Source organism: Periplaneta americana, chromosome 13 (genome assembly GCF_040183065.1).
Source record: "Periplaneta americana isolate PAMFEO1 chromosome 13, P.americana_PAMFEO1_priV1, whole genome shotgun sequence".
Taxonomy (NCBI): domain Eukaryota; kingdom Metazoa; phylum Arthropoda; class Insecta; order Blattodea; family Blattidae; genus Periplaneta; species Periplaneta americana.
The window spans coordinates 126,356,660-126,383,319 of record NC_091129.1 but is presented as its reverse complement, the minus strand read 5'-3'; the positions used below and the strand labels follow the sequence as shown (position 1 = coordinate 126,383,319).

The window sequence follows — 26,660 nt, the reverse complement described above, 5'->3', positions numbered from 1 at the left end:
CCGAAAAGCAAAGTATACCGGTATGATTATGTCTCGTGACCAGAATATTGTACGAAATGAAAACATAAAAATTGAAGATCTATCCTTCGAAGAGGTGGAAAAATTCAAATATCTTGGAGCAACAGCAACAAATATAAATGACACTCGGGAGAAAATTAAGCGCAGAATAAATATGGGAAATGCCTGTTATTACTCGGTTGAGAAGCTTCTGTCATCTAGTCTGCTCTCAAAAAATCAGAAAGTTAGAATTTATAAAACAGTTATATTACCGGTTGTTCTGTATGGTTGTGAAACTTGGACTCTCACTTTGAGAGAGGAACAGAGATTAAGGGTGTTTGAGAATAAAGTTCTTAGGAAAATATTTGAAGCTAAGAGGGACGAAGTTACAGGAGAACGGAGAAAGTTACACAACGCAGAACTGCACGCATTGTTTTCTTCACCTGACATAATTAGGAACATTAAATCCAGACGTTTGAGATGGGCAGGGCATGTAGCACGTATGGGCGAATCCAGAAATGCATATAGAGTGTTAGTTGGGAGGCCGGAGGGAAAAAGACCTTTGGGGAGGCCGAGACGTAGATGGGAGGGTAATATCAAAATGGATTTGAGGGAATTAGGTTATGATGATAGAGGCTGGATTAATCTTGCACAGGATAGGGACCGATATGGCGGGCTTATGTGAGGGCGGCAATGAACCTGCGGGTTCCTTAAAAGCCATTTGTAAGTAAGTAAGTAATCGATAAAATGGAAAGAATAATCTACATGGAACTGAACCAAAAGATAGATAGATAGATAGATAGATAGATAGATAGATAGATAGATAGATAGATAGATAGATAGATAGATAGATAGATAGATAGATAGATAGATAGATAGATAGATAGATAGATAGATAGATAGATAGATAGATAGATAGATAGATAGATAGATAGATAGATAGATAGATAGATAGATAGATAGATAGATAGATAGATAGATAGATAGATAGATAGATAGATAGATAGATAGATAGATAGATAGATAGATAGATAGATAGATAGATAGATAGATAGATAGATAGATAGATAGATAGATAGATAGATAGATAGATAGATAGATAGATAGATAGATAGATAGATAGATAGATAGATAGATAGATAGATAGATAGATAGATAGATAGATAGATAGATAGATAGATAGATAGATAGATAGATAGATAGATAGATAGATAGATAGATAGATAGATAGATAGATAGATAGATAGATAGATAGATAGATAGATAGATAGATAGATAGATAGATAGATAGATAGATAGATAGATAGATAGATAGATAGATAGATAGATAGATAGATAGATAGATAGATAGATAGATAGATAGATAGATAGATAGATAGATAGATAGATAGATAGATAGATAGATAGATAGATAGATAGATAGATAGATAGATAGATAGATAGATAGATAGACAGACAGACAGACAGACAGACAGACAGAGAGACAGACAGATGGACAGATAGATGGATAGATAGATAGATAGATAGATAGATAGATAGATAGATAGATAGATAGATAGATAGATAGATAGATAGATAGATAGATAGATAGATAGATAGATAGATAGAGAGAGAGAGAGAGAGAGAGAAAGAAACTGTTTCATCGAAGTTTCGAACCACATCACACGGTTCATACATATGTAAACATTCAAGCTGTTGGGCAACATATGACTACAAGAGCTTTCACACTGCGAAAAAATAATGACAGTGGCCTACGTAATGATATCGTCCCGATGCAGTAAATCACATTCTGCCTGTCCAGTTCTTATTGTAATGAGTTGCGAGAAGACAATCATATTCACACAAGGTCGAATCACTTGTGTGATTTACCAATTGCAGTTTATTGTCCTCTTCCTGCAGAGTTCGCCTATTTCTCAATTGAGCTGTTGGTGATATTTAAATCTTTTCAACCCTACACTTCGCAATCCAGCAGCATAAACCTTGCACAACTGTTCGCCACGATCCGTGTCTGTGCTCACATGTTTCTTGTAATTTCGACATAATTACAGGTATGTGTGTTCATGTAAATTTGTCACTCAAACTTCTTTTGTTATTTAGGTGAATATATTGATATATGCTGGATTAAATTTCGTAACGTATATTCTCTTTAGTTTATTTCACTTCTGCGAATTATGTTTTCAGTAGTAGTAATAATAATAATAATAATAATAATAATAATAATAATAATAATAATAATAATAATAATAATAATAATAATAATAATAATAATAATAAAGCAGTGATATAGAGGGAAAAACAGCAGTGCACTTTCCAATAACGAGTGCTCACCTAAAATTGACCCATACAAACTTTTGTCCCCTCCACTCCACAAAAATATTGAAACTGCAGCATAAATCTGTTTCAGTACATCTTCAATCCAATTGACATATTACTCCAACTATTGTTATTGTTATTCAAAACTTTTCGCTACGCTAATTACTTCTTAGTTCCCTTTTATCTATGTGTATAAACCGATAATTTTCTGTTTTTAATTTCTTAAAAGCTTCATAAATTTTATCTTCATTTTGTTTACTTTTGTTTTCATGTCTAAGTGATACACAAATGGAAATTAATTAGATGCGTACTAGTATAAATATTTAATATTTCCTTAACTAGTAATAATTTACATAGGCCTATGATGATAGTGTGAAGAACAAGCAAGAAGGGTGGCCTACCTTGATCAGGTTCTGCTTACCTGAATTATCTATCATTGCCTTAAATAAAAAATGCAGTTATATTTTATATAACAATCCATAACATTATGCCAGAAGTATTATTAGTAAAAATAAAAATTAAAAGTTTTTTTCTTTAATACATATTGCTTTTCTTCTTCGTCATGATATATAAATATAATGTGATAAAATATCAATAAATAATTTATACAAATATGTGCGTCGAAATCCAACAGACATGTCTGAGCATTGAAAGGTTACGTGATTTAACTAGCCATGATAATTTCTCACCAATTGTTCTAATGTATCCAATATTTAAATTGTTCAGGATTTTTTAATACCTTTTCATCTTATTTTTTCCCACTTTTTCCATAACTTACAAAAAAAAAAAGCTACAAAAACTCGCTATAATCTACTATATACCATTCTCAAACAATTAGAAAAAATCACAATAACATGCACTACACTACGTACTGGTACGAGCGAGCAATTCCTTCAATGTTCTAAAAAAAAAAAAACATTATCGTACACTAGTATTACTCACGAATGAGTAAACCCTTCAGTAGCTTACAACAGACTGAGATGAATTGTATGCATGGAACGCCCGACGAAAGCTCTTGAACTTCGGCACGTAAGACGGAAGCACGGTTGGAGGCAATATTTTTATATTTTATTTTTTTATTTTAGTAGGTTATTTTACGACGCTTTATCAACATCTTAGGTTATTTAGCGTCTGACTGAGATGAAGGTGATAATGCCGGTGAAATGAGTCCGGAGTCCAGCACCGAAAGTTACCCAGCATTTGCTCATATTGGGTTGAGGGAAAACCCCGGAAAAAACCTCAACCGGGTAACTTGCCCCAACTGGGAATCGAACCCGGGCCACCTGGTTTCGTGGCCAGACGCGCTAGCCGTTACTCCACAGGTGTGGACAATATTTTTATACGTCCGGTGGCATTGTATACGGAGGACTCCGCATATTGTATGATTACATGTTTTAATCGGTTATTTAACGACGCTGTATCAACTACACGATTATTTAGTATCGGTGAAATTATTGCTAATTGTAAGATGGTATTTCGCGAGATCAGTTCTAAAATTCGCTTTGGGATTACCTCACTTTCACTTCATGGTTGAGGAAAAACTCGGAAAAAGAAACCAACCAGATAATTAGTCTATCATACCTGTGTAAGTTGCAATCCCAATTAAGTCAATAACAATCATGATTTATCAAATAACAAAAAAGTATGCCAATTCCAAAACTGCTACATGGGAGCGAAATTTGAAGAATGAATGAGAGACAAATTCAAGCTCCGAATAAATCAAGTGAAGTTTTTCATAAGTGTGACAGACGACAGACAAATAGAATATAAAATAAACGTAAAGCAAAGTCATTAATATCCCGATAGGTGCTCCGAAGGGTGAGTAAAATGAGATTTTAAGGCTTCCGTTTCACGAGAAAGTCGGCACTGAGTAAGAATATCAATCCTATGTGCTGGTCGCCTTTGCCCCCAAGAAAGCACCTTGGTATTAATTTCTGTTAAGTGGCGGAGTGAACTCCACAGCCCTAGTGCGAGCGTAAGGGTTAAATCAATGAGAAAAGACCATGACCTCATCGGAAATCGAACTCGCGATCTTTCGTCTTGAAAGGCAGCGCCTTAACCACTACGCTACATCGCTCGCCTCCTCCATGAAACGTAGATATCGACGATGTTTTAAAATATTATTTTAAACCTTAACAATAAAAAATAAAAGGAAATTCGATTCCCTGCGAACAAGAAATAGAACTGCCAAATAAATTAACAAAAGAACAACAAGAGAAAGAAACAATGGTTTAAACTAATTTAGATTGATACGGGAAAATGACAAAAATAACGCCAAGAACGAAAATGATGGCAGTTTTTCAAATACTGTAAGCCTATTTGCGTTTTTGTGAGGCACTTTTAAATCATTAATTACTATCGTCCCGATTATTTTATAATCAGTAAACTATGAATTTTAAATAGTTGCCATCTATGAAACAATAAAACATAACGAAATTCTATATACAGGGCTTTCATTTCAAAACTTCTCAGTCTAAATAACCAATTATTTAAATTGAATTCAATTTAAACAAAAAAAAAACACGTCAATTTAGATATTGAGGGGGAAGTCTGAAACCAGGGTTAATTGCATGTTAGATTTTACCTCAACCCTCCAGCCACCCCCAATTTTAAATTTCAAATGGCACCCCTACATTTTTATACTTAAATATGAAAAGAACATTCAATTGTTTATACGCTGCACCAGTGCTATAGTCCCGTCGCTCTTATTTCCGGCAGCCAATCACATTGCAGGTCGGCTACATTTAAACGTGTGCGTCTTATCATTCGCTGATGACGAGTTATGCATTTCCTAAGGCTCGATAAATACTTAATATAGTCGTCCGCCATTTTGGCTCTTTCGATGGCGTTCGCAGAAATCACACGAGGACGTTATTTGCCGGTCAATTATTTGCTGAATTACAGTGCGTTTGATTTATTATCATAGGAGCTACGACATGATAATGTTTAACGGTGTGTCAAATAGATTCCTCGTAAGGTAGCTCGGGAACGAAAGAACAAAAATGGCGAACGATACTTCTTACCTAGACTTTATAGAGCCTTCACTTCCTAAGGCGTAAGCAAAGAGGAGGAGTCACGCCGGGAATAACAGCGTCGCGATTATAATTGGAAATTCCTCTGATTACTTGCTTGGCTGAACGTTCAACGCAAAACTACAAGCAATCTACCAATATCTGATCTACCTCTTAAACTTTACCTTGCTTTTAAATTTATATTAATTTGTGTAGCCTATACTTATAGTAACGGCCTAACCCAATTTCGCATGAGAATATTAAATGAAAGGAAATTAATAAATTATTATTATTATTATTATTATTATTATTATTATTATTATTATTATTATGAGAGGCAAGTGTTACTAATATTTTCCTATATGCATTGGAAGAGACCCTGTACTCAGCTTTTAATTGCACTGTAATTTCCACAGGTTGCACAAATATACAGAGAAGCCAGTTGTCAGATCAAGTGTTTCCAATGTAAGTAATTGAAAGTAAGTAAATACTTCATTATTTCATTTCTTTCAGTAAGCTGAAATTTAACAAATAGACACATGAAGGAAAATCTCTTCTGTGACGCGAGCGGTAGAGCTTCTAGCTACAAATCTAGCAATATATAATATATAGGCCTATATACATATATATGTATGTATATATATATATAGACCTACTGAATACTCTCGTTAGGGAAATGGACTGTTGTTTTCCTCTCATAGGGACTAAAATGACCCGTTGTCTTATGTTTGTGTGCGGTGCCCTGTTCCATACTGACTCCTGCTACTTATGACTGTCATGTCTTGATTTAAATTACTCTATACTTGACAGTTTAAAATAGCATTTCTCAATCGTAAAGCACAATATATTAACGTGTAGTTGTGTGCATTTCACATAGCTGATGTTATTACGAACAAACATTTGTACACTACAGTCTACTGAAAGAACTTTCATTTTGAGCTTATTTAATTTTGAACACGATATTTCAGTTATAATTAATAAATTATGGACAGGAATAAATTTCCATGCAGCTGCTACAAAAATAATAATAAAAAAGAACTACACTCTCAATTCTTGTATCGACGGATTGCATTCAGAGGAGTCCACATTTCTAATTAGCTTTTTTTCTTTTCTTTTCTGTAGTTTCCAGGCTGGATGTGCCAGTCTTTTCTTTCCGGAATTTTCACTTTCTAGTTTTAATAATAATCTTGGTTCTTCCAATCTTAATATAGGTACTTTTCACTAGTACTTTAGTAATGGCGCAGTAACAATTAGGCCTATTGATGGACCATTGTTTTTCTGTTCCTTTCCAAATATTTTCGCATAAAACATATCATTTTACGCATCTGCCTCTGAAATCCTTTATCCAATAATAATTTTTATAACTTTCGTAGGGTTCTCAGCGGGTCTGCCAACTCCTCTTTTTCTCTGATTTCTTCGGTACTATAGCTTCTCAAAAGGCACTCAGAAACACGTAACTCTAAGCGAAGGTATGTAAAAAGTACATAAATAAAGGCGCGAGTGGAAGTCATGGGATGCAAATGAAACAAACAGCAAGTAAGTATAAGAGTTGGTAACGATGCATGACGTCATGGCTTCAGATTTATTGATATGTAGGTACATTGGCGTTCAAAGATATCTGGCTTCTAATTTTCTAATCGTGTAAGCGAACTTTCTGCAGGGCATGTAGCACGTATGGGCGAATCCAGAAATGCATATAGAGTGTTAGTTGGGAGGCCGGCGGGAAAAAAGACCTTTGGGGAGGCCGAGACGTAGATGGGAAGATAATATTAAAATGGATTTGAGGGAGGTGGGATATGATGATTGAGACTGGATTAATCTTGCTCAGGATAGGGACCAATGGCGGGCTTATGTGAGGGCGGCAATGAACCTCCGGGTTAAGCCAGTAAGTAAGTAAGTAAGTAAATAAGTAAGGGAACTTTGTAACTACGGGAAAAGTCAGAACCAAAAATATAACAAATTGACAAACTTTGAAATAGTTCCGCTAATTCTCAATAGGTGACCCTATTATTGGGATAGGTGAAAAAGTATTTGGGGAAATTTTGATGTAGATTAAGTATAGATTATTCTAATAATTGACAGTACCAGCAGTTTCCCGCTAAATCTATTGCTTTTTTTTTTTTTTTTTTTACAATCATTAGAGTAATATTAAATGTTGTATTTTATGAGGGTATATTTATGTATACTACCAGTCAAAAGTTTTCGATCAGCTATGAAAACAACTATATACTTTATTTCAATGTACAAACACATCGGAAAAATTAAATAGACAAATAAAATAAATATTTTCTCTCTCTAGCATTATGATCTGATAGAATATTCAAAACGAAATCTCTGTTTGAACCACAAATCCATAGTTGTGATAGATGATCGAAAACTTTTGACCGGTAGTGTACTATTGGCGACACTGACTGTTATCTTCGCCATCTATTCATGAAAGTAATAACTAAAGAAGCCACATTTACATGAACAAATTATTGATCATTATCGATTAGTAGTGCTCAGGTATCTTTGAACGCCAGTGAATGTTTGTCATGATGACCCGCCCAAAACAAAGAACTCTGGAGTACGGAGTAATTTTAATCAAAGCTTAGTTGGTTCATGTTACTCGTATTTATTCTCCTTTCAATTTGTAGACTACGTACCTACCTACAGGTATAAGAATCAAAATCAACTTTTGCGAAATATGAATATCCATAATATGTTACATCCAGTACCATTGATATCATTTTTTTAATCTAACAAAGTCAATATAAATTACATATTATGATTTTTGTGTCCAATCGTTTGCCGTGCTTCACCACAGACAATCCATTTGAATGCTTTAATTAAATGCGATTAAGCATTAAAGAAAACCTAGACAAAAATGAAAGAATAAAGTTTATTGAATAACTTTACACATGGTTAACGACCGCAGAAGTTACTCATCTTCGAAAGAGAAATAGCCCACAAATTTTGCATAGAGTACTCTATCACGGACATGTTTCATTGACGTGCCATAGACCCTAAATATACAATATGGAGCCGACATATTTAGGCCTACTTCCTTCGTAGAGGAAGCAATGCTGACAATAAGTACCGCCGTCAAAAATCCGACGCCCTCTGCCAGGTTTGAACACATGAACCTTGAATTCAATGGTTACCATTGTATCCGCGAAACCACTGAGGACAACTGCATTAAAGCAAAAACGTGTTTCACGCTTCGTACTGTGTTTTTTTCCGCAACCAGGAACTGTTCACTGCATAAACTTAGAAGAAACTGTTATTATGAAGGCCGAAGCCTTAATGAGGAGTTAACATTTGAAGACTCTGAGCTACGTTTATTTCAATACAGTAAATTGGGTGGACGTTACTCAAAATTGCCTTTCTCCATGACGTAGCGGTTATCCTACTCGCCATCAGAACCCAGTTTCGAGGAATTCTGATTCAATCAAGGACAATGAATTTATAAGGACGATATAAATCTTTACTGTGACTTCCTTCAAAATGAAAGTAAACTGTAAATATCTTGCTGTATATTCTTGGTACGAAGTTTTAATTCTATGGAAGAGAATTATCCAATACCGTGTTTCAATCTCCTATACGTAGGAGTTCTGTAAGTTAACGTAAAAAGATGTTTACGAATCGAGGAGTGAAGGTTAAGTTTCAGTGCTTTTGCACATTTTGTATTTGATTTTAATTTGTAAATTACCATTTTTTTTGCAGATGACGTTTCTAACGAAAGTCCGCGTGAAGACTAGGTCGGCCACGCTTGTGTTTCTGCTGCTGCTATTCACGTTACAGTATCATTGTGGAGTGCCACAGGAAGAGAATCAGGTCACAGACGAGGTAAAATTAAGAAACGAGTTGAAACATGTGCATAACGTGCCTAATTGGTGAAATTTGTTTAATGCATGCGAAACGTTATTAGTGTTTTACTATTTTTACAACTTTATGCTACAACGTACCATTTCGACTCACTTGTATTTATTGCGCTTTTGAAATATTTTTTGTGTTTTAATAGTCTTACATTTTATTAACTATATTTCATTAATTGTAATGTAGGTTCTCAGAGATATTCAACGTCAGTAGTGTGTTAGTTCATTTAATATTTATTGCTATATCCTCTGTATACTCTTTTCAATTAACGTATGCGATTTTCTTCGTGTTTCTATCCTGTGAATAACCAGATTCGTGGGCTCAGATGCTCAGGTTTTCAGGACTTTTTCCATCAATTATTGTACCAGCGCAGGAAGAAAAGCATCGTATTAATATAGATTTCTTTCACGGTGAATGCACATAAAGTAGGCCTACGACATCCATGCCATTACAATCATAAACTCGTTAGTGTAGAACCAAAACCTAACTTAACCAAACAATTCCTGGCTTTGGAAAAGAGAGAACCTTAAGTTGGATAATTGTACTTCTGACCGGACACTGCCATCTAAATAAGTATATAATAGGCCTCACTGATGACTCAATTGTAGAAAATATGGGTTGGATGTTGAGTCATTATCTCACATTTTGCTGCATTGTCCAAATCTAAGCCACAGCAGGCGTCGATATCCCGGGAAACATATCTTGTCTCCCGAAGAATTTAGGAAGTAAAACCCAGCAGCATCGCACTGCAGTCTTCTGGGTTGACTTTCAGTTTATGGGATGCACAATGGACCATTGCCTAAGTGAGTGTTTAGTAGCAGTTTACACCCTTACAGAGGAAGAAGAAAACATTACAAGCATGGCTCACGAAATTATTGGCTGTACCACTATAGGGATATCGCTATTTGCCTTAGTCTATCTAGTCACATATACTGGGTGTTCATTTCAAAGTATGTCATGACGTCACTGTTGTTGGGTCACCGATTTGAAGCGAGTTTCAGCTTATATGTTAGAGAAGTTGCCTATTATTTAAGGCGTTCTTCAATCTGAACTTGAGAACGTGTACGGTATAACTTGAACGTCGTAGCAACAGATGGCGGTCTGTACGGTCTGTGTGCTACCATAACCTCTTTCGAATTGTGTTTTGCGCCGGCAAGTCGTACGCAGGGTATTTGTTATCATCGGTTGCGTACGGTAACATTCCACAACACAAATCAAATGCTCCGTGTCCATGTTGACCGTCGAAGTTAATGTCAACAAATACGTAAGAAATCGTCTTAACCCTCTCTCCATATCCCGACAGTACGTATTTCCAAACAGTTCACATTCCTGCCACTACCGGCGTTACCGTACGTATCGGTACGTACTCTTCAGAATGAACGCCGTACTTGCTAGGCAACCTTTCTGTCTCATAGGTTATACACCTCTGCGGAAGTGTAGGAAGATTGAATTCTCTAGGCTCATCGGCTAGCCACATGACGGCATACAGCGAGCCATGACACACTTTGAACTGAACACCCAGTATATCCTCTACTATCTTTAATCCAGAGAAAATATATAAGTGGACTGCAAATAATAAACTTTTGCATGTATTACTACCGAGGCTTATGTTGAGGTTTCGTAACAAGCTGTATTTTTTACGGTGATGACTTGTTAGTCCTTCGCCCAACCCCCGAGCTGGAGGACCACCCCTTATCGGCTGTCCGCGACTGCTTATTCAATATATTCGCAGCTATTCTCCATAACTGGAGGCCGTCTCCTCTATCTGCAACCTGAGAACGCGCCATGCCGTGGTGATAGGGACCCACAGTACATGTATGTAGGTTAGCACGTATGGGCGAATCCAGAAATGCATATAGAGTATTACTTGGGAGGCCGAAGGGAAAAATACCTTTGAGGAGGCCGAAACGCAGATGGGACGACAATATTAAAATGATTTGAGGAAGGTGGGATATGATGATAGAAACTAGATTAATTTTGCTCAGGATAGGGACCGATGACGGGCTTATGTGGGGGCGGCAATGAACTTTCGGGTTCTCTAAAAGTCGTAAGTAAGTGATGTATTACTACCTCCAAAGTGTCATTAATTTGACATAAACTATTATATTTTGGACAAACTAGGTTCCTGCTGCGTCCCAAAGCCTATTGTTTACAGACTTTTCTTAATGTTACAATGAATATTCTGGTTATTTTCAATAGACTCTACCTTTCCAAGCAGCTGAGGGTACGTTTAGCTGTGGAATGTATTGTTTAGACTATTATTCGAAGGCAATTACTATACTTGTTTTTTTGAAAGATGGGACATGACAGTTAAGCGGCCGAACTTGGAACTACAGTGCCAATATGGACTACCACGCTGTCAGCTGATGGAAGCTAGCAATTGTTGTTAAGATGGCTGACGTTAAAACATTCATTGACAATTGACGCGAAGGTAAGAAAACAATACAAAAATCGATAGAGAATCAAAGACGAAACGTACCAATGCTAACTTGTGTGCACAATAAATGTCACCAAGAGAGCTGTTAAGCACTGGTCACGTGGGAAAGATAAGTTTGGCAACTCAACCGTTGTTACCATAGCAACAGACCTACCACGCTATGTGACATTCAGTTGTTTTTCCGATCGCAACGCTCCTATTATGTCCCATCTTTCAAAAAAAACAAGTATAGTCAGGGGTTGAACATAGGTTGGATAGCTCATCCAACTACGAGGGCTATTCATAAAGTAACTTCCGTTTATTTTTTACAAACCTGTGAATGACGTTACAGGATTGGGTTACAATACGTTTGAAAGTACAGTATACAGTCTAATTTATTTTTCCACATAGTTTCCAGTTACATTGAGACACTTGTCGTAGCGTTTGACGAGCTTTGAAATTCCGCAATCATAGAATTCGGCCTCCTGCGACTGAAGCCAACCTACGACCCTGGTTTTCAACTCTTCGTCATTGTCAAAGCGCTTCGAGCCAAGCCACGTCTTCATGTGCATGAAGAGATGGTAATCGCTAGGCGCAAAATCTGGGCTACAGGGAGGATGATCCAATAATTTCCAGTTGAACTCTTGCAGTTTGGTCGCAGTACGACGCGCTGTATGCGGCCGGGCGTTGTCATGCAGGAAAATCACCCCAGGGTTCAACATGCCACGACGTTTGTTTTGAATGGCCCTTTTAAGTTTGTTAATGTGTTACAGTAACGCTCAGCGTTAATTGTGGCATTCCTCTCCAAGAACTCCACTAGCAAAATTCCTTTTGTGTCCCAGAAGACAGTTGCCATGAGTTTCGACGTGGAAAGTGTTTGGCGACACTTTGTGGGTTTTTTTCGGCGAGTGAGTATGGCCTCACTGCATTGATTGAAGCTTTGTTTCTGCATTCACATACCGCACCCAAGTCTCATCTCCTGTCACAATCTGATCGAGAAAAGCATCACATTTTGCGCCTAGCGACTACCATCTCTTCATGCACATGAAGACGTGGCTTGGCTCGAAGCGCTTTGACGATGACGAAGAGTTGAAAACCAGGGTCGTAGGTTGGCTTCAGTCGCAGGCGGCCGAATTCTACGATTGCGGAATTTCAAAGCTCGTCAAACGCTACAAGTGTCTCAATGTGACTGGAAACTATGTGGAAAAATAAATTAGAGTGTATACTTTCAAACGTATTGTAACCCAATTCTGTAACGTCATTCACAAGTTTGTAAAAAATAAACGGAAGTTACTTTATGAATAGCCCTCGTATGTTCTTTCTCTGGACTGTAATTTCACTAAGGCTATATATCCTTGTTTCAGATCTGTGCCTCGTACTTGAACACAACAGAAAGGGTGTACAGGCTATTCGAGGCAGCCACGTATGGCAACATGACTGTTGCTCGCTGTCTTATAAGCGCCGGAATAAACGCTTCTGGCTCTGTAGCCGGCGGCTTCACGCCGATCCAGGCGGCTGCGGCGCACGGCCATCTGGACATGTGTCGATTTCTCATCGAGTCCGGGGCAAACGTGAACACGTACGATTCCCTAGCCGGATTGTCGCCCTTACTTGCGGCTGCTGGGAAAAACTACTTGGACATAGCAACGCTGCTGTTGGATGCAGGGGCTAATGTGAACGCCAAAAACAAATTTAACAAGACTCCCTTGCACATAGCGGCGCAGAAAGGCCATTTGGAGATCTGTCGATTGCTGATCGAGCGGGGGGCGGAGGTCAATACGAGGGACAGGGACCTGAACACGGCGCTGCACATAGCTGCACTTCGCAATCATCTGGACGTGGTGCAGCTGCTGGTGGAGAAGGGCTCAGACCTCACTGCTAAGAATATATTCGGACAAACACCGCGGGCCGCAGCATCCAGGAACAAGGACATCGCCAACTGGATGGACAGTCAACAATGAAGGTATGTCGAATTTACTAGAAATACTCGTACAGATCTTACATTTTACCTCTGCCGGTCAGTAACCGTTAAATTTCAATTGGCTTTTCTTAGTCATGCGCCAGAGTATTAAAATCATTACAAACTTTCTGACGTCTCCTTTCCTCCCCCCGCAAATGTGACGTTGCACAGAGGCAGAGATAAAATATAAGATCTGTATTTATGTATTTAAAATTATACGAATATGATTTATACCTCAATGCGGTCAAGAACTTGCTACATTGATTTCGACTTGCATTCTCATAAACTGTGTATTTGATGTCAAAAAGATAGATAAATTTTAGATTTCAGCATTACAAACAACACATGATATAACAGAAAACGTAAACTATCTGATTCCATTCATAAATTGAACATTAAATTATTATATGCATGCAATTCGTTACGCACAAATTCACTCAACACAGCTAGTTAAGTACCTATTTCAGTAATTTCCAATGCCACTCTTATTACTGATAGTCTTAGTGATTTCACTCTGTACACAAATGAAATATAATCCCTTTATTCTTTATATTGTTTATTTCCTCTTTCGATACCGACTTACAATCCAATGCGACGTAGGAGATACAGTACATCTTTGGATCACCAGCGGTAGAGTATAGGTAGAGTGAATCGGGGGGAGATGACTATAGGGGGAAGATGCTTATTTCTTTGTAGTTTCACATTCTTCCAAGAGAGAACGCCATGCGCATGTCTTCATGATCACTGAGACAGATGAATGTCTGTAGAATGACTAGAGTGGAAGCTAACTCATTTTGCCACGTGTCCTTGTTGTGAAAAGAAGAAAAGCAAGAAAACAGCTCATTTTTCTGCTATAAAATAATTGAAAAGGTATGTTACAATTTTAATACATCCTTGAATTCGTAATAAATGTCAAACCTTTGTAATGGATATTGTAGTAAAGGTTCTAAAGTTTGTATAACAACCAACGACCTTGTTCCGCCATCTTAGGTTTCGTCACAGCACTAGGCATCTTAACCCGGTACTTGGGGAAGATCACTTTTTTTCGGAGTAATATGACAACTTGTTGCAAGAGTTTTATTTGTTTGTTTTATTGCAGGGAATGTGTAAACATTATGTAAAATCCTCTGATAGAAGTCAGTGGATTGAGGACAGTCTTCAACTTGCGATGACACATGTTATAACAGAGGGTATGAACTGTTTTAGAGCATCGCAAGCATATGGGATTCCTTACCGTATCCTTAAACGCCGCCTAAAAAAAGAATGATGACAAAAAATGTACTGGATTGAATTCATTGTATGCAAGAAGTGATTTCACGAGTCTTGCACATGGCAATAAAATATGTGCAATGACTGTGTTGCTAAGTAGTGATAAACGAGTGAGAAAGTGTCCATGAGCTTTAGATTAACTCAATTTTGTTATATATATGTATCAAACCAAGTTCAGGTAAAATACATATATCAGTAAATGTGTTAATTGCATTTGCCATCTTACCCGACTATCGGGGAAAGATGCCTACAGTGCAGGCAAGAAGAAAACCTATATCTATAAACAAGTAATTAATGTTTTCTGTTTTGTACCAAAAATATAGTTTCAAAATACCTTCCAGACTGATATTTCAATATGAAATTCAAAACTAAATGAACAGTATCTCAAATTTTCAATAAAAAAAAAGTCAGGCATCTTCCCCCGATCCACTTTACGCATTACGAGCCTCCCTGGTCTGTGGTCAGCGTGGCACATGACCACCATTGATAAACAGAGGACAACACATAACAAGGGACCAAAGACCCAATTCTTTGACTGCCCATGCCGGGAATCGAACCACATACCGCTCGGATAGAAAGGACGTACGTTAGCCACAAATAAAAGCAGGGGCCTTACTAATTTTATACGGGATTTAAATTCAGTATATCTGTTATATAGTAGCCTACATGAATTACTAACAGAGATATTGTGTTTCAGATTATATTCTTCAGACCAGTTCCCGGAGGAGAGTTACACCAAGCTCACCTAAACATTCCATGAAGGCGTTCCTGCTAACGAAGCGTGCGAGAAGCATTTCCTGGTGAACTGAAGAGTGCCAAGTGATTCCGTTACCGATACGTAACTAATAAACTCGTGAAGATTTAATTTATTACTGCTACAGCACTGTGTCACTTAAATGATTTTATTTAATCTGGTGCAAATGACGGATTACTTAAACTGTGTATAATGCAATGTCTCTCAATTCAACGACATTTTATTCAACTTGAAAGAAGAATAGTATAATCTGAAACAATCTAAGAAAAAGTAATATAACCGGAAATAATTTTAATTTAGAATCTCTTTCTTTAAGTACACAAATGATAAACATAATTTTGAATTATAAATTTAGTACTGAATATTATTCACAATTTTAAATAAACATTAATGCAGTTAAATTATTTACTTCGATAAATATTATAACGCCGACAATTGCTTCTAAATTATTGTATAACTTTGTAATAAATACACTGAGAGCTCTACTGTATTTTAATGTATTTATTTATGTTATATTCCTCCTTTTATGCAATGTTGAAGATTAGATTTTCTACAGGAAAGAATATTTGTGCGCTATCAGTCTTAGATATAGGCTACTACGAGGACACAAGTGTGAGAAAAATAAGATATGTAGTTAAATACATATTTCCAGTGTTTAAGTGCTAAAAAGCAACAGGTGCTATAATATAATATATAATTCAATCTTCCTCAACTTGGTGAGGTTGCCAAAGACAAAGAATGTTAAACAGTAACATTTAAAATGGCATTAAAAATGTCTTACAAGAAATTTGTTTACAAGGAACTAAAATTTGCAGTAGATAATATTTCACATAATGAAAATTTATAAAAATACAGATAAAAAAAATTGACTGAGAAAATTCAACTGTAATTTGAATTGAAATACAAATGTCGCCGTAAAATCTGCAGAGAACCTTCAAAGCAAAGCTATAGTAGAAATTTCCTCAATTGTTGTTGTTGGGACTCCAAATTTATGACAGAATGACATATTGTTTTGTTATGGTCCCTCTAGCGCCCACCATTAATCCGATTACTTCTATATCCCTGAGTTTATATGATGTTTTGTAATAAGGTATAGTGGGTTCATAAATTGTTCTTTTCTCTATATTAATCTCCTCAGGTTGATTCTGATGCGTCTCGAATCTGATGGTCGGATCCAGAATATAACCTTTTGTCTCTCCAGGTTTAAATGTTATAATATCAATACGCCGATGACTTCCAGTATCCGCTATTCCAGGACTTCATCATAGGTAGTGTAGCCATTGAACTTAAGGCATGTTGCGATTTCAGACCTGATTTTGTGACTGAAGCATTTTTAAAACAATTGACCGTCGTCGTTTTATCAAACACGAATTCGAATATTAGTCAATAGGAAGAAGTGGAGGACGCAATAAGGAACTCTAGAGCAACTATTCTAAGCAGAACATGAGCTAGAAATGAATCATTAATATTTTAAATCTTGGAAATAATTGTGCTGAAGAGATAAAGGTAAAATAACCCCGTCTTTGAATGAGAGAGATCCAGATAAGATATACTGTCCAACTCCTTTTTGCTCTATCAGTCTTCTGGTTTGCTGTTAGAATCTTCTGTGAATCGTCTCTATTGATACTTCAGTTGTTTCTATATCAGCGGTCATCAGCACAGTGCACTCTCGGGCTAGCGTATCTTAGCCGCTGAGAAAACACTGCACTATGGTGCATTCGTAGCTGCTGGCGGGTATGCTCTCTACCTATTCCTGCTGCACGACGGTGCACAACACGTTGTTCCGCTTACCCTTCACCCATTTCAGCGAGTGCTGACGACCACTGCTCTAGATCAGCGTTTCTCAAACTATGGTCCGCGGACCACCTGTGGTCCTCGAGTTCTGCCCTTGTGGTCCTTCAAAAAATACAAGAAAAAATAAAATTCAAACGAATTGCGTATCACACTACAGCTTAAAATCTCAGAGTTTGGAAATGACACATAGCAATCACCTTTCACTTTTTCTCCCAGTACTAATATTTTATGAAATTTCTTACCCCACCCGTCTACCCACTTCCCACTCTACTATCAGCAACAAAAGAGGGATTTAAAGCACTATGAATATGGCGTTTCTCGCTATCTTTTCCCTGCATATCTGGTGCCGAGCCTGTAACCCAGTCAGGGACCACCCGAATTCATAACAGAGGACCAAAGTACCGAACCTTTTCCTGTATTGATGACTTTCTTAATAGTTTTGTCGACACCCAGTATGCACATTGAAATGGGCACGCACTGTACGTCGTAACCAATAATAGAATGTGCCAAATTGCATCTTTACTTGTTGAAATTCGGGCATGTTTCTGCATTAATTTTTAATTTGTTTTCCAGATGACGATATAAGAAATTTTAGACTCCGCCTATTTTAAAATCCGACAGGTTTACTTTGTACACTTGCGTGATTCGTTTCTAAGTGCCATTTCAATTTCGCGGGTTTCATACACTCGTTTGAAAGCACTTCGTAACAAAAAACGCACTGAGGTTTGGTTCACTCTCATTGTCACACCAAGTAAATCCAAGTTCCAAATAACTCTTGTCATATTTACGATAATATTTTTTCTTTGAATAGCTACCACTAGGACTAGCTATTTCTTTAATGGCACTATAATTAATATATTTCTTCACACACAGCTTCTGAACTATTAGCACTGCCTAAATGAAGCGTATCATCATGTTCCTTTCTTTTCAAAGGTCCGGATCAAAGCCAGTTTTCCATTATTTATAATGGACACTATTTAACAGAGACATGAACAACTACTAGCGTGCACCACATAAGAAGGCTTACAAACAACTAACTGCTAGCATGCAAGCGATGAATCAACAATGCACAGAATTTGTTATAAGTTACATGTTGACTACAAAAATATAATTACAAAAGTATTACAATTAATTAATTAATTCTACTTTAAACTGTAAGTATAAATATGCTACAAAAATGATAAATTTGCTTTCGAAGGGAAAAACAGTAAGGTAGTCCGCGGAACTGTTCCGACTTTAAAAAAAGTGGTCCCCACTTCAAAGAAATTTGAGAAACGCTGCTCTAGATGATAACCAAAGCTCGGAACTTGGGGACTTGTGTGTCGTGTGCATGAGTAAGGTTACAGGTACAACGTACACAAAGCTCACGCTGCAAGTGCTCAGGGACAGTCGTGTGTATACTAAGAAAGTGGTCACATCGGATGACAGGAAGACGGACGAAGAAACTGTTATGTCGAACCCAATGACATTCAGAGAATTAAAGGTCTGTTTGAGGAAATAGAAAATACGTGTTATTTCGAATGGGTATTACAGAAGTTTGAAAATACATTTTGTTTTAAATTTAAGATACAGAATTTCGTGGAGAATTTGGAAGAGATACATTATTTTTTTCGAATGGAGAGTTTATATTTTGTAAGTTGTGCCTCACACAAACTAGAGGCTAGAAACGGAATTCATTGAAAGGCATTGTAGTCCCTTAAATTGTAGAAAAGTCTGTCCATAGCCATGGATCGAGACGTAGAGGGGCTTGCCCTAGTAGTGACACACTAATTGAAAACTATTTTCGAGAAAAATGTAGGATATACTTATCTTTCTCAGATACGAGATCAGTTAGCAACTGCTGAAAATCGAACAGAAAACAGTAACAGTGAAAAAATTCAGTATTTTAAGTCTAATACCGAAAAATCTTCGAATGTACGTAGTCATACACTGTAATAAAATGTACACAGCAGAACAGTAAATTTGATATATTTCTCATGTTTATTTTTATTATATATATGCTATGAAATTACGTGTTTCAACCTACCATAATATTATCAATATGTTGTCGGAGCCAGAAACCACTTTTGTAGCAGACCTGACAGTACCTCCGTGCTGGAAGCGGGAGTATGTTGACATTGAAGTCCGGTCGCTTAGTCACGTGCAAAGACTCAAGTCCCCAAGTTCCGAGCTTTGATGATAACTCACGTGAGGCCGCAGTGTTCCGAAGAACAAAGCTTGCAGTAAAGTGGGACACTCTGCCACAACTGTTAAGTCTGTAGTGTATCGGGACTGAATAGAGGACGGATCTTCGGGAAAAAAATAATAAAAGAAAAAAGTAGCTATTGCTTCTCATAACGCGACCGCAATGTAACATTTTCGTTCTTTAACCACTAATGTTTTTTCTGTGCTTAACTACTACATTTTATGATAAAATAAGTAGGCTAATGTTTCAACCATAACTTTAGATAGCTTAAGAAAACCCAGCTATGAAACGTACAAGAATAATCAACTTTGAAATGTACGCACCATTTACTGTGTTATCTATCGTAATAGGTCCGATAGCCTACTTCTTTCGTTGTTTCTTAACACTTGTTTAAAATTTGAAACTATATTAGTTGAACCGTTAAAATTGTTATAATTTAAACAGGTTATGTACAGTAATGGCAAAAAAAAAAAAAAAACGGACCGACCCTTGTAACTGATTTCAGAGCCTTGTTCACTCCAGAGCACGATAGACTGGTAACTAAAGGCCCATTCACAATGAAAATTAAACATAACCGTAACATAAACACAGAAGTTTGTGGCCAGATTATCAAATGGAATCATTCACAATGATTCACAAGAACATTGACATAAACATTGCCGTTAGACGTTAACATGAAAGTCTGCAAAATCCAGACTTTCATGCTTATGTTTACGTGATTTGCAAACAGTACACAATCGTGGAGCGCTGATGTATACGACAGAATATGAGGAAATGGCGTCGTTGTTATGTTTCCATGGTTACCAAGTATCTTTGCAGTTATGTTTATGTTCCCATCGTGAATGTTCTTGATTTTGCCATAACGTTTACATTTTTAAGTTAAAGTTTACGTTATGTTTAATTTTCATTGTGAATGAGCCTTAAGACTTTCGTGGTTCGAATCCTGCCTGGGAAGGAAACTTTTTTTGTTCCTTATTCAAATTTATTTCCAATACTTTTCGATTGCTGGTAAAATTCATGTTCTGGGAATAATAAGTTATAAGTAGTAAAATATCGCTGCAATTGAAAAGTATTGGGAATAAATTTGAATAAAGAACAAAAAAAAAGTTTCTTTCCCAGGTAGGATTCTAACTACGAAAGTCTTAGTTTTCAGTCTATCGTGCTCTGGAGTGAACAAGGCTCTGAAATCAGCTACAAGGGTCGGTCCGGCTTTTGTTTTGCCACTACTGTACCTGAGACAGACAGGTTCCCGTTTCAACGCTGGTGCGGCGTCATCTTCAGTGTCCTACGAACTACTGTTCAGACGTGATTAGGTCCACTTTAGAGATGTTGTGAAAGAAGTGTACTGGACAATTTAACCAGAAGTCTCGTAAATAAATTAAATTGGTAAAGAAATGTTGTGGACTTTTTTGGATTATCATTTAACGACGCTGTATAAATTACTCGGTTATTTAGCGTCAATGGAATTGGTCACAGTGAGATGAGGTCAAGGATTCGCCAGTTGGGGAAACCTCGGAAAAAGCCCAACAGGTAAAAAAACCAAGCGGAAATCGAAACCGTGCGCGAGCGATGTGGACTTGCCTATAATATTAATAAAATGATATTTGTCAGAGTTGATCTTCTCGGTCACCATTTTTACTTCTAGTGTAAAGATAAAGTACCGTTAGAAGAAGTTTTTTCTTGACGGACGGAAGTCTATAATTGGGTTAGAGTGGGACTTTGAATTCTCTTATCTCTGAAGCGATTTGTACAGTACAGTGATGCTGTGATTGATCTCGTCGCTCATATGGAAGGAATCATGTGAACCGCATCTGACGCTCGTGCTGTGTACATATAACAAATAACAATACCAGTTCTCCAGTCAGAATTTCTCAAAACTAAAAGGTACGTGTATATTATAATTTTTAAATTCTTCCACTAACGAATATAGATTCAGATTTGTAACTGGCAGGAGAGGTCATTACTTTCCAATCATCTTTTTGATTGCATGTCTTTAAAAAAACAATAGGACAGTTGGAGAATAGTCTGTCAAGCTTAATCTTTCTGCACATACTTAGATCATACAAACAGAAATTTCTTTAAAAATGGTGCTGCTTTATGGAGGCGGGAGGAATTAAAATGTTGCATTATAAAAAAAAAGTTCGTGTGATTTTGTGCAGTAAACCATTATTGTTAATTTTTTAGACGTACAATAAAAAATGGACCAATATTGCCAATATTGTTAAATGAAACGGAAATTTATCATAATGTTCTATTAATGAGACTGAAAGTTTATATTTGCTGTTCGTTTTATGTAAACAACATTTGTTCTGGTTCGCCCCTGCATTAGAACAGAGCATCTGTTTTGTACCGGTATGTCTGTATCCGCTTGAGCTATACTGTGTAATTTTGAACCCCCTCCTCTCCATCCAGCAACGTTGCCAAACGCCAAATATTGTAAACTTTAATAATTGAGGACCGATTTTGCATAACTTGCTAACTGCAAAATTGGCAAAATTGAGATTTTGATGAATTCGTTAACATAAGGCAGGCCTCTACATGATGTTAAAGGCGTCTTAGTAAAATTTGACTATTTCTCTTCATTGTAGTGTGTCAAAGTGTGATCGTTTTTCCAAAACTTGCTTTCTGCTATGTGAGAGTTATAGCAAAATTTTGCTTACTACAGTATTTTGTCTCTCCTGTAAAATTTAGTTTTTTCAGTTAGCAAGTCTTGCAAAAAGGTCCTCAATTAGTTAAATATTGCAATTAGAAAAAAATTGTGAGGACATTTTTTCTTATGACGTGAACAATCATCAGTTAAAATAATGGCATTTATACCCCTTAGTCCACATCTGTGGAGTAACGGTCAGCGCGTCTGGCCGCGAAACCAGGTGGCCCGGGTTCGATTCCCGGTCGGAGCAAGTTACCAGGTTGGGGTTTTTTTCCAGGGTTTTCCCTCAACCCAATATGAGCAAATGCTGGGTAACTTTCGGTGTTGGACCCCAGACTCATTTCACCGGCATTATCACCTTCATCACATTCAGACGCTAAATAACCTTAGATGTTGATAAAGCGTCGTATATACCCCTTACACTCTGTATATATGCGATCGGGAAAATTCAACACACTACTTGCCAGACATAATCATGCAACTCGATAAGGATGCCTGTAACTTAGGTTCGCTTTTAGCTCCGCCCAGGACACAATGAATGGGTTTTTCAGATAAGTTGTTAAACTACACTGGCAACATACTTCTGCTGGAATTTACATTGCCAATATCAGTTAGTCAGCTGTCTGAAATATATTGGGAAACACGTATTTTAACCATAGTTAAATACACACTACAGCAACACATTTCCTCGTTGAAACCTACCTACTGAAGAAATAACATACGAGTTGTTTTTTAAAGAATATTTCGGTTTCTGTACTATCTTAATTTCATTTTTCTAATTTTCAAACGTAACCTTTCATTTTTGTTATTTTTAGTTTTCATAACTAATGACATAAATTATCCATTGTTATACAGAGTGAACCTTAAGTAATGTCATTAATTTCAGGGGGTTATTCTTTGAGATATTTCGGACAAAAAAAGATAAGTACAGTTTTGCTCGTTTTTGCTTCCTTTTCGAGATGAAAATAGTTTTATATGAAACTTTTCATAGCATGTTTTGGGAAAATGCATTATGATAATAAATGATTGAAAGAATTTTAGTCTTGTCTTTTTTCTAAGTTGGTTATTTAACGACTCTGTATCAACTACAGGATATTTAGCGTCGATGAGATTGGTGATAGCGAGATGGTATTTGGCGAGATGAGGCCGAGGATTCGCCATAGATTACCTGGCATTCACCTTACGGTTGGGGAAACCTCGGAAAAAACTCAATCAGGTAATTAGCTCAAGCGGGGATCGAATCCGCGCCCGAGCGCAACTTCAGATCGGCAGGCCTTAATCGACTGAGCCACGCCGGTGCTAGCTTTGTCTTTCAAATGTGCAGAAATATGACCGAACAAATGTAACTTTTCGTTCTGCAAAGGAATTTTACAATGTTTCATTTGTTCGGATCAAATTTCTGCGCATTTGAAGGACAAAACTGAAATTTTTTTATCATTTATTATCATAATTAAAGATAGGAATCTACCCACAGAGACTACAAGGTTAGGTATGCATAAAGTGTTCGTTGTACGCATAAGAAACATATCCCCATTCAATTGCTGAGATACACAACACATTTCAGTTGTAACCTGGCCAAACCTCAGGCTTTTCACGTCATTCATGACATAACGATAGTCTAAGCACAACTAACCTAATATCCTCATGTTGTGGTATAAATTCCTACCTTTAATCATAATACACCGATGTCTTAAATTGATTGAGCACATTAAGTATTAAATCAATGCCTTTTTTCAAAATACGCTATGAAATGGTTTATATAAAACAATTTTTATCTCAAAAAGGAAGCAAAAACGACAAAATGATAATAAAACTTGTTGTTTGAAATATCTGAAAGAATAATTTCCTGAAATTAATGACATTACTCATTCTCTATAGTCTATTCACAATGCAACATTTTGCTAGTAATACAATGATTTTGCAATGCAGAATTTCTGAAAACAATATCTACAACATTTTATGAAAAGAAAATAACTTTAGAAAATAAAGCTTTTCAATAACGTCTTGTGTAAACGTCCATTTAAAACCCAGACAGTATCTATAAATTCGCAAAGTATGTACTGTATATTAATTGCTTAATACAAATACATATAAATTTAAAAATAGTACATTATGCAACGAGTCTGTAATGGTAGTAATTAAAATGCGAGTATGTTTGTTTATGAAACGAGCGCAAGCGAGTTTCATAATTTTCATACGAGCGTCTTAATTACCATTATAGGCAAGTTTCATACGACTTTTTATGTTCGACCATATTTCTAACTTGAAATTATTCAGAAGTATTCATGTTATGGTTATGTAAGTGAGGAGCGGAACTGATCTGGATTGTGAGATGTGCGCAGACGCGAAAGTATTAATTTTTTCCGAGGACGAATGTCATTGACCTTGATATAATCTAGAGAATAACATGAAGATTAGTCTTGATATAACCTGGAAATTGATTTAGAATTGAAAAACGAGATGACAAATTGAATTTATTTGAATATTATTTACAATTAACGCTAATTATTATAGTAACAGAACATAACCTTCTGCAACAGTATTGGATTTCCAGCCTCCGTGACTTTTCGCTAATTGTCTTTCGATTGCATATCCGAGAATAATCGATACTTGCGGTTTTATAATGGTACAATGGTGATTTCTCATTGGCTGAACAAATGAATTATAATGAATAGGTGTACTTTAATGAGGTGCATTAAAGGGCTACTACCAGGTGTATAATTACTACATTTCAGCATGGTCGAGCATAAATAATAATTAAAACGTCCAGAATTCCATGAATTACATTAATTTAACTTCGAATTTTCATGTCAAAATCTTGACTTAACATAATGAAAAATATATTTCATATCACATTTAAAAAATATCTGTCATCTTCACAGTCATCACTAAAAATTAGAGAATGGGATGCAATACGAAACACAGCCCATGTAAGATAAGTATTACCATTTGTACTTTCAGAACATGAATTCAGAGATAATTGTGCAGAATGCAGTGTCCCTCTCATCACTGCAGATCCTGCTGCTTCAAATGTTGAATCTCACTCTTCAGCAAGGAGGCATGTCGGCTGAAGTGAAGAAGCAGCTTCACGAAATGAGCGAGTTTCGTTGCAATGATCAGCCGATAGATCGGCAAACTATTTTAACCAATATAGAAAAGGAAATGGATCAACTATATGAAGACAAAACCACTCAAACTCCGTTAATTAATAAGACGGAGAGCACAAATATATCTGAAGAAATGAACCAGAATTTTTTCGATCACGATAGAGAGATCCCGCAGCAAAACCAATATCTACTCAGAGAAACCGACAAGTGTGAGGTGTGCAATCAAATACCGGTATTAGGTGAAGTAGGATAAATAGTATCCGACATCTGAAAATTTCAAGTTTATTAAGAGATACATTGTAAATTCTTTGCAATATTTTAAATATACAACAGAAGAATGGAACGACTGTTCAACATTACTTTTGCTTTCTAGAAATTGTTACGTGATACAAAGTTTTTAAGTCGTGTGTTTTACGATTTGATATGTAACACTTTTATTACTTTCATTACAAAGGATTTAATTGCTAAATAGCTATAAATCAATAGCGAACGAAATTCTATGGGTTTTTAGCGGGTTATTTTACAACGCTGTATCACCATCTCAGGTTATTTAGCGTCTGAATGAAATGCAGGTGATAATTCCGGTGAAATGAGTCCGGAGTGCAGCACCTATAGTTACCCAGCATTTGCTCATAATGGGTTGAGAGAAAACCCCGGGAAAAACCTCATCCAGGTAACTTTCCCCGACCGGAATTCGAACCCGGCCACCTGGTTTCGCGGCCAGACGCGCTAGCCGTTACTCCACAGGTGTGGATAATTCTGTGGGTCCAAGGCAAAAAGTTATACGTCAATTTTTGACAAAAATGATATTTTGAGATTTGTTGTGCAACCTGATAGTAGGCCTATCTTCATTGTGGCAAAATATATCTCTATTATTTTTCTTTCTAACCCGTTGTTATGAAACGTGATTACTATGATATTATACGGTCGTTCAAACTAATGCTCGTTCTTGAAAAACTGCAAGAATGACATCACATTTTGCCTTGGAGCCACAAAATTGAACATAAGATCTTGGAAGTCCTCATGACTGTGCAGACTTAGTATTATCTCCAAAGCCGAAGGATATTAATAGATTTTGTTTTGTCAGACTGATTTCCTTGAATTACATCAGCAGTTTTAATTAAATTTATTCCTAAAATAATATTCACAGTAAAGGTTTTCTGAAAGAAGGCTTAGTCTTTTGAAATTCTCTATCCAATTGCTGCCGAATTGTTCTCAAAGAGAAAACAAATATTAAAACCCGGAGCTCTCTAATGCAGTTCCTATTAATCTTCACGTTGTGGATTAGGCAATAAAAACCTGTTCCAGCCTCAGTCCTTGTATCTTTTCCAAGATCGACCTTGACA

General features: G+C 36.6%; 3 protein-coding genes across 5 annotated transcripts in view; 2 read left to right on the top strand and 1 right to left on the bottom strand.

Annotated features, from left to right (window-relative positions):
- Nucleotides 1-26,660, bottom strand: part of LOC138712398 (sodium-coupled neutral amino acid transporter 7-like) — a 216,576-nt gene that overhangs the window by 28,758 nt on the left and 161,158 nt on the right. Inside the window, exon 6 of one of the 2 annotated variants that reach the window (XM_069844164.1) lies at nt 15,707-17,474. The exons of the other annotated variant lie outside the window; for it this stretch is intronic. Coding sequence (XP_069700265.1) covers nt 17,366-17,474 — 109 coding nt within the window. The 3' untranslated portion in view covers nt 15,707-17,365. Of the gene's footprint in view, nt 1-15,706; nt 17,475-26,660 lie in introns of those variants that run through there. 2 annotated transcript variants of the gene reach the window in all.
- LOC138712402 (26S proteasome non-ATPase regulatory subunit 10-like) lies at nt 1,889-16,068 on the top strand. Of its 2 annotated transcripts, none has more exons than XM_069844168.1 (5): nt 1,889-2,045; nt 5,738-5,786; nt 9,027-9,149; nt 12,960-13,558; nt 15,522-16,068. In XM_069844168.1, exons 3-4 carry the CDS (start codon nt 9,027-9,029, stop codon nt 13,554-13,556), a joined length of 720 nt encoding a protein of 239 aa, XP_069700269.1. In that variant the 5' UTR covers nt 1,889-2,045; nt 5,738-5,786; the 3' UTR covers nt 13,557-13,558; nt 15,522-16,068. The 2 variants fall into 2 exon arrangements, with proteins under 2 accessions (XP_069700269.1, XP_069700270.1); XM_069844169.1 differs by having other exon boundaries at nt 5,738-5,800.
- LOC138712390 (cytochrome b5-related protein-like) overlaps nt 21,318-26,660 on the top strand; it is a 58,783-nt gene continuing 53,440 nt past the window's right edge. Inside the window, exon 1 of the mRNA XM_069844091.1 lies at nt 21,318-21,441. The gene's annotated coding sequence lies outside the window, so the exon portion shown is untranslated. The remainder of the gene's footprint in view (nt 21,442-26,660) is intronic.

Coding starts and splice junctions, on each gene's coding strand:
- LOC138712402 (XM_069844168.1), top strand. CDS start 9,027: ATGACGTTTCTAACGAAAGTCCGCGTGAAGACTAGGTCGGCCACGCTT. Junction 9,150..12,959: donor AGAATCAGGTCACAGACGAG/GTAAAATTAAGA, acceptor TCCTTGTTTCAG/ATCTGTGCCTCGTACTTGAA.